Genomic DNA, 8,443 nt, shown 5'->3' on the forward strand with positions numbered 1-8,443 from the left:
TTCAAGCACCGCCATTATTTTAAAATCTTTTAAGCCTAAAAGTAAGCTGTGTGGTATTTTTCTTTCAGCAAGTGCCTCTGCTGAACATATGAATAGGAAGTTGTAAAAGTAATTATGAAAGAATTACAGCGAGAATGCAGGTAATTGCTGTCTAAGATATTCCAAGCTTCCTTCTGGATCAAAGAAAAATTTCCAAACATGTTGCTGTGAGTTTTAGGGCATTTTGGGTCATTTGATGTGCCAGTAAACGTTGTTTTTCCTTTTCACACACTTTTCTAATACAAGTTCCCAGTTTAACCTCACCATCCTTTTTTTTTTCTTTCCTTAGAGTAAAGAACAGCAGGACCAAGTACTTAACCAGAGCAATAAAGTCTTCCTCTACTGTGCCTTTCTGGACTACAGGTGGGTCTGTGTATATTTTTCAGAAACACAATGTCCCATTTAGATGTACAGCCAAACAGATTTTATCTTGATCGTTGGTTCTTTGCACTTTTGTTGTTCTCGTTTCCAAGGCTTTTAATCAGAAAGGATCAGATATTTAGAAGAGGTGTGTTTTGTTTTACTCAAACAAATCAAACACATCCAGTGATACATCCAGTGTTGCATTTCAGTTTAATACTGAGAAACAGCCCTCTTTGGAAATATGATGCTCTTAAAATATGGATCCAAAACACTTGTTAGAGGGCATGAATAATCTTGAAGTGGGGTCTATTTTGGTTGGATTTAAAAGCTTCCTGCTTTCACTCCCCTCTTCCCTAAAGCTCAAGAAAAATGTGAATTATTAGATTATCCTGTCAGATTGTTCTGTCAAAGTCAGTGCCTCCCACAACAGATTGAGCAATTCCAGCCAGCAGTGATTAGATAAAAACGGACTGTTTTTCCTCTGCTAATTTATCATTTATGGTTTGATGATATTTACCAGGTGAATAAAACTTGACTGTTGTCCTTTTTAGTTCTAAAGAAGGAGTGTGGTCCAATGAAGGCTGCGTACGCTCGGACGGAAACATAACGTATTCTGTGTGTTTGTGCAACCACCTCACTAACTTTGCCATTCTTATGCAAGTTGTGCCCTTGAAGGTATGTTTTTTTTGGCTGTACTTTGAAGATGTTCAATTTTATCTTATTTTTTTAAAGACTGTACTGTGCAAAAGTCTTAATCCAGCCAGTATTTCTTTAATTTTTTGCATTCAATGAGCCAGACCATCTTGTAATCTTTTAAGGTGGTTTTAAGCAATAGTTCTCCAGGCTTTTTGAAGGTGTTACAAAGTTTCTCTTTAAACACTGCTTTTTCACTAATTTTCTGTCAAGTCCTTGTACCCTGTACCTTTTTCAGAGGATAAATTTCTTTGTTTGAATCACTTAACACTGAAACTTAATAACTCAAGAATTAAAAAACATGCACAAAACTCCAGGGATTTTGAGAGTCAATGCACAATAGATAACTTAGCAAAGAACCAAATTTTATTGATATCCTAAAAATTGGACAACCAAAGACAATGCTGTTTGGCAGACATAAAATAGTATTTTTGTGGTGGTTCCAAAAAACAATCTTCAACAGATTAATTATATCTGAAAGTGATGTCCTTAAAAAATAGGAACAAATCCAGCAAAGACTTGAGAGATACTGGCCCTTTCGTTGATCCAGCCACTGTTTTCAAAAGCCTCATCAGAAATGGTCTCTATGGTAGGATGTCTGTCAAGAAGCCATTCTTAAGGAAGAGAAAGAGGGGGACATGTCTTATTTATGCCAAATGACACAAGAACTGGGTTGAAAATTAAAAGAATGAAATGATCACAAGCGAATGTCACAGCTTGTTGCATTGCCAGTGAAATTTTTACAATTTTTAAAGAACATTTTTTAAATATAAAATACAAATGCAGCCAGAGCAATGGGAGAAGCATATGATATATGTGCAGTGAACTGTACAATGCTGAATACCCTGAAGCCGAGAAACTTGACTGACTTGTGGGCTCAGTAAGCAATTCTATTTCACATGAATGAGCACCATCGTTGAGACCAAAAATCCAGCTCTTAGAATACATTCATAAGCATACAAAAAGTATTTTAGCTTTCTGCTAAACTCCAATGACTGACTGGGACATTTGAAAAGATTATTTCTCTCTAACTCTGTTCAGCTGGTAGCAAATCATCCTATCAATGACGTTAAGATTCATCATTCGACATTGGTCATTTATTCTTTCGTAAAAGAATATCCCTCCCCCTGATAATGACACAAAATGAAAAGATTTGAAGGAATATAACTGGAGAAGTCACTCAGTAGCCTGCCAGTCAGAATCCTTTACTGTAATTTGTCGTCTTGCCTGTTGGTCAGGTCCAGACAGACCTACACGCTCACCGTGTCAGTTTCACTGGAGGTTTTACGCTCAGGTATTGAGACAGCCATGATTAAATGGGGTTGTTTTGAGTCTCTTCATGGGTTTTAGGGCCTTTGATCATAGCTGGTCTCTCAAGGCACTAAAACGTATTACTTTAAAAACTTTCGAACACAAGTCCTGCACAGTAGTTTACAAATTCACATAATCTGCAGTGTTGAGTGAGTGAGAATGCCAAACCTGCATATAGCATCTATCTTTTGTAACAGAGATTATGTGCCATTTGTGTCTGGCTGACATCCACAAAAGCTTCTTTAAATAGAAATGTGGACTTTTTTTGCAGCTAAGTGAGCTGAAGTATATTTGATGCTATACTTTCTCACAGCAGGTCTCTAATTAGTGGGCTGCCTCATCCCCCAGCTGCAAGGGAACGTCCCACGTCTCCCTTTTTTGGAAGGCTGAGACTCCTCTGCCCTCATAATGACAAGGCACATGTGTAGACAGTTCATAGAGAATCTAAACCAGGCCCTGAAAATAGCTTGAACTCCAAATCAATATCATTGCACAAGGCCAGACTTTCATAGATGCGTGCATATGAAAAGTACAGTCATCCTAATCACACTTGCTTTTTCAGTGATCCTTTTTGAGAAACATAAAACCTCACAAATCATTAAAACAAACAAATATCATGAAGGAACACTCTTTTTCCAACATCTGTGTTTTGTTGTTTACACAGTATAAAACTAAATATTCTGAGCTTATGTACCATGGACAGCTATGAGACTACCTACTGAGAGTTAGCCTTGTTCTCATTATAACAAACTTTACAGACCCACTTTTATATTACTGGATAATGAAGCAGGCAGAATTAAACAGGTTGCGTTAGCTTTGTATGTGTGTGTACCATTTAGGCCAAAAGGCTTTTACACATTGTCTTGTCCAGTGTTGACAGTGATGTGTCTTTATACACAGCTCACTACCGGCCACAAGGTGGCACTGTCAACCATTGGTTACGTCGGGTGTTCAATTTCCATCTTCTGCCTTGCCATCACTCTGGTTACTTTTGCAGTCTTATCGTGAGTAATATCAGTCAGAATCTGACTGTAACTTTTCGGGATGTTTTTATTTTCATCAGTTTTCACATTCTTTATTAATGAACAGATTTACACGTAGGCAGTATTAGCTTTATGTGCACTACACTGTGTAGCTATAGGAGCTTCTGTATTATATATTCTGTTTTCATATAAAAAAAAGTACCAAGTCATGGGAAATTGTTGTCTTTTTGCTGCTCTGCAGGTCAGTTAGTACCATCCGTAACCAACGCTACCACATCCATGCTAACTTGTCCTTCGCCATCCTGGTGGCTGAGATTTTACTGCTCATCAGCGCTCGCTTTGAACCAGCCACGGTTGGTACACTTCACTGCAAGACCTTCTTCATTATAGAGGATCATGGTGGTTACAATAGTTTGCAGCATGTGATGATGGTTGTATTTTTCTAGAATCATTCATATGGGGAACAGGATTTTAAAAATTGTGTTGATTTTAATATACATGTTTAAATCAGCAATGGTCAGATTTATAAGGTCTAAAAAGTATTTTTGGGGTAATATTGGATATTTGTTACCAGGTGACAACATTTTGTACAAAAAAAAAGGAAAGATTTTTATCCATTTATCTATCTATGTATTAATTTATTTGTTTGTTATGTTTGTCTCCCAGCCACCCTGTAAGGTCATGGCTGTCCTACTTCACTTCTTCTTTCTGAGTGCATTCGCCTGGATGCTGGTGGAGGGCCTCCATCTCTATAGTATGGTGGTAAAGGTGTTCGGCTCTGAAGGCAGCAAACACTTCTACTACTATGGCATTGGTTGGGGTAGGTCAAGGCAGAGAGAGAATATCTTTCTTAATTCTATAATATTTTACTTTTTCTCTATCCCTTGTTTGATCCAATAGCCCAGCCTCCATCTCATGACTTGAATTTTCCTTAGTCAAATAATGCTTATTAAAAAGTGAATAACTCCAACAAAGTTCAATAAATTTGCACTGAGAACATTATAGTACAACATTTGCTTCTCTTGATCTCAGTGCACTGGAGTTTGATGGACAAATAAAACTAATTTGGGACATATATATACTGTCTTTGGCTGCGGGCTGGGGAATGTATAAACTTTCTTTTACATGTTGAACCCATTAATGTAAAACGATCCCTTTTTTATGACTTCCTTTCCTCTGGCCAGAGTAATTTTTTCATTTTGTGCGGTGATCTGCAAGTAATGTGCTTGAGACTTGTCTGAGAGCTAGAGTTATGGTTGTTATGAAAAAATAGATAAAGATAAATGTTCATTTCAGAAATAACTCCAGCTGTTCTTAGTTATTATGACAAGTTAGAGTTTTCTTGTTGTATAGAATTCTAGAAAACTATGGGCTTTGATAAGCCAAAAAACAAATCATTAAGGTATAAATACCTCTTTCCAGGGAAATGAGCAAGTAGCATGGTAGATAAATAAAACCGGTATTGTGTCACTGGTAACTGCATTAGGCCCAGCTTTCATTAAAGGTATCCTGTGGAGTTATAACCACAAGCCGAGGCAAGGAAACAGCAAGAAAGAATAGGTCTGTTAGCCAGCAACCATAGATATAAAGACCATAAAGAAGGCAGGCTTTAAAGGCCACATGTTGTAGAAAATTGGAATACCAGGTCTTGTTTGATATGAAGAGGGTATGGGTCTTTAATAAATACTACGAAACCATCCAACGCTCAGTCCCATGAGGAATGCACACCGCCACTGTTCTGCAGTTATTCCTTCAGGACTTCTGAGAGCTACACAGTCACTGCCACCAACAGTGTCCCAGCATGCGTGTCAGCGTCATCTTTCTCCTTCTACCTTTGCAGACATACTTATGTCACTGCCACTAAAGCCACTGTTCCCTTCCAAAAACTCGAGTTTTTTAAAGCTCCAACACCTAAAACATCCCATTTTGAAGCAGAGCTAAAGCTAAGGGAATTGAGGCATGGCAGAATAACCAATTTTTGCTGTATGTGGAGTGACGTTTAAGGAGATATTTTTAGGTATTTTAATGGTATTTTATGTCCATATTAAAAATCTGGACAGTAGTCCAGCGACTGCAACCTCAGTTAATTACAGCCACTGGACAACTGGTGGATATTATTAATTATCTAATACATTTGTGATTTCTGTAATTAATTCAATTTACAGCACACATATTGATAGTGTTGTCACATCACAAGAGTGGCACTTGTCATCAGTATATTTAGATGCTGAGTTCAAAATGAGTAGAAGAAATAGTTTGCCACCAGACCCCACAACTATCTAGCAAGTACAAATCCAGTCATGGCTACTTTTACAATAATGAACGCGTAATTGTGTCTTTGTGCCAGGTTCTCCACTTGTGATCTGTGTGGTGTCCATAACGTCAGCCTTTGACAGTTATGGTCAAGCTGACAAGTGAGTATGACCTCCACTTGTGGGATTGTATGGTATTCATTTGATTCCATTAAAGTCATTGCATAAGAATGACATCACCAGTAGAGGAAATTGCAAACAACTGTGTTTAATATAATCTAAAAGCTTTTAGGTCGACAGTATGCCATTCCATATTTGCATTACACCATTATGGCTGTATTACTTGGAGGAGAAAACGGAGTAATATTTATTTTCCTGTCCTTACCTTTGCTGTTTCAGCTGCTGGATATCACTGGAGAAGGGAGCCATTTGGGCATTTGTGGCCCCTGTTCTTTTTGTCATTGTGGTGAGGATTTTACCAAAAAATCATTTTTAAATTTTTTTATTATGTTACCTACTTTTCATTATATAATGTATTCAGAGTAAACTTGAAATCTGTTCATGGAGGAACGATAATACATGTAGATGCATTTAACTCACTTCCTTATGCCCAGGTGAATATTGGCATTCTGATATCTGTGACCAGGATCATATCTCGAATCAGCGGAGAGAATTACAAAGTTCATGGAGATGCCAATGCTGTCAAGTGAGTTTATTTAGTTTTTTTTTTGTTGTTTTTAATTATTTTGATAAAGGAACGTTATTATTACTTTTTAAGGCTGATGATATAATAATGGTTATCGTGTGGTTTGTTTCAAGGCTGACGGTCAAGGCAGTGGCTGTGCTCCTGCCCATATTAGGCATTTCCTGGATCTTTGGTGTTCTCGCTGTCAACACAGACTCTTTAGCATTCTTATATATTTTTGCTGTATTCAACTCATTACAAGTAAGTTCGTCACTCTGATATTTTCTTTTGCCAAATGTTTGCTGCCATTTGTGAAACATTGGCTAAAAGTTGTTTTCCTTCTTTTCTTTAGGGTTTTTTTGTCTTCTTGTTTCACTGCCTCCTGAACTCTGAGGTATCCTGAAAGTTTAACATTAAAGTAATTCTTATTTGAAAGAGAGGGGGATGTTTACTTTGACTTCAACTTAAACCGTCCTTGACAAATATTTGCATGTTATGTCTTATTTCTCTACTGAAGGTCAGAGCCGCATTCAAACACAAAACTAAGGTGTGGTCTCTTACCAGCAGCTCCATCCGAAACATCAATGTGAAACCATTCCACTCTGATATTGTAAGTGTTGTTGTTAGACAATTTGCTAAGACAAGAAAGAGCTGTTTGACACTTACATGCCTGATGTTCTCCTTTTCTATCCTCTAATACAGATGAATGGACACAAGGAGGGTGTGACTCCCACTAAGATGAATACATGGGACAAAAGCACCAACTCAGCCAACCGTATCGACCTCTCCGCCATGTAAAAAGTCAAATTAGCTTTTGTCTGTGGCAGGAGGGCAGTCTGTGGCTCAAACACAGGCCAGAGTATTGTCCCACTACGTCATGAAATAGATTGGACACTCATAAACTTAATTGAAAGTTATAACAAAGGAAGCAAATTGTAGCTGAATTATAGCTTTTCTCTTAAAGACAAACAGACTCTTCAGACTGTGCCTTACCATTCTCCTACAAAACAATATGTTGTGTTCTCAAAAACAATAGCAGTTATTTCTGAAGAGGTGTTTTATGATATATGACAGAGATATCCATGAGAGTTGTTCAGGGTTTGCAAAAGACACTCAGTAGTTAAGTATGTCCATTTGTCCGTTGCATGGTCTTTCTTTACACTGTTTATGCCGGCGGCTGGTTTTTAGTCTCTTCCCATTCAGATTTGGCACAAGCATGCGTCCTTGTTGATCCAACTGTTTAGGCCACATTCAGAGGTGAAATTGACTGAAATTGTATGAAATCGATCTTCTCAAAAAAATAGACAAACACACTCAGATAATGCAGTTGGGGATCAAATCCCTTCTGAATACATATGTTCAACTGGGACATCGAATCCAATGAGCCTAGGAACACCGCATATGCTCCAAAATTCCATCTTTTTGCATATTTTTGTGCAAACAGTAAAGTGACAGTGTTTATCAATATAGCAAAATTCTCCAAAAAAGCTGCTCCCAGTTACACAGTTTTCGTGTTTTTTTGCCAGATGACTAAAAATGTCAGAAACTGCGACTTAAAAGGAGTGCTTTAAGACATTCAGATCATGTTACTTTGTGGTCGCTTAAAGCATTTCCAGATTGTTGCTTTGTTCTCATAAAATCCTGATTTTATAACCACAGCATCTGACAAAGCACCACTTAGAGTAACTTAAAGACAACATATGTGGTCTGAATGTGGCTTTACTTACATTTACAATGAGATACAACAAAGAAAGTTAGAAGCAGCAGAATGGCTTGAACCTTTTTTTTCCACACAATCCACGGTGTTGTAGCTTCAGAGATTCTTTGGTTGATAACTCGATTGTGCCCATGTGCAGGCACACTAAGACAAGGATGGCGGTCAATTAAATAGCCTAGCTGAGCCGTAACTGTATACAGCAGCGTGCGTTGTTGGATTGAGAACATTACACAGCTACTGAAGAAAGAATAGAGTGTAAATAAATGATATTACACTTTTGCTGTTAAAGATCCAGTCAAATTTTACAACATCAGTGTAAAGTGTAACATCAAGAGCACTTATTGTAAGGGATGCCACCACAGTACTCGTTGAGTCATGATTCGTGTATATGCTAGCCATA

General features: G+C 37.7%; 1 protein-coding gene across 3 annotated transcripts in view; it reads left to right on the forward strand.

Moving 5' to 3' along the window:
- adgrd1 (adhesion G protein-coupled receptor D1) overlaps positions 1-7,376 on the forward strand; it is a 29,580-nt gene extending 22,204 nt beyond the window's left edge. For all 3 annotated transcript variants that reach the window (XM_072388366.1, XM_072388367.1, XM_072388368.1), the window contains 12 exons: positions 329-402; positions 954-1,077; positions 3,307-3,410; positions 3,631-3,742; positions 4,056-4,209; positions 5,737-5,803; positions 6,041-6,107; positions 6,256-6,347; positions 6,461-6,587; positions 6,679-6,720; positions 6,844-6,936; positions 7,029-7,376. In XM_072388366.1, the coding sequence (XP_072244467.1) occupies positions 329-402; positions 954-1,077; positions 3,307-3,410; positions 3,631-3,742; positions 4,056-4,209; positions 5,737-5,803; positions 6,041-6,107; positions 6,256-6,347; positions 6,461-6,587; positions 6,679-6,720; positions 6,844-6,936; positions 7,029-7,124 (1,152 nt within the window). In that variant the 3' untranslated portion in view covers positions 7,125-7,376. The remainder of the gene's footprint in view (positions 1-328; positions 403-953; positions 1,078-3,306; positions 3,411-3,630; positions 3,743-4,055; positions 4,210-5,736; positions 5,804-6,040; positions 6,108-6,255; positions 6,348-6,460; positions 6,588-6,678; positions 6,721-6,843; positions 6,937-7,028) is intronic.
- The last annotated feature ends 1,067 nt before the right edge of the window (positions 7,377-8,443 follow it).

Source organism: Leuresthes tenuis, unplaced genomic scaffold, assembly GCF_036924035.1.
Source record: "Leuresthes tenuis unplaced genomic scaffold, fLeuTen1.0.hap1 SCAF_6, whole genome shotgun sequence".
NCBI classification, from domain to species: Eukaryota; Metazoa; Chordata; class Actinopteri; order Atheriniformes; family Atherinopsidae; genus Leuresthes; species Leuresthes tenuis.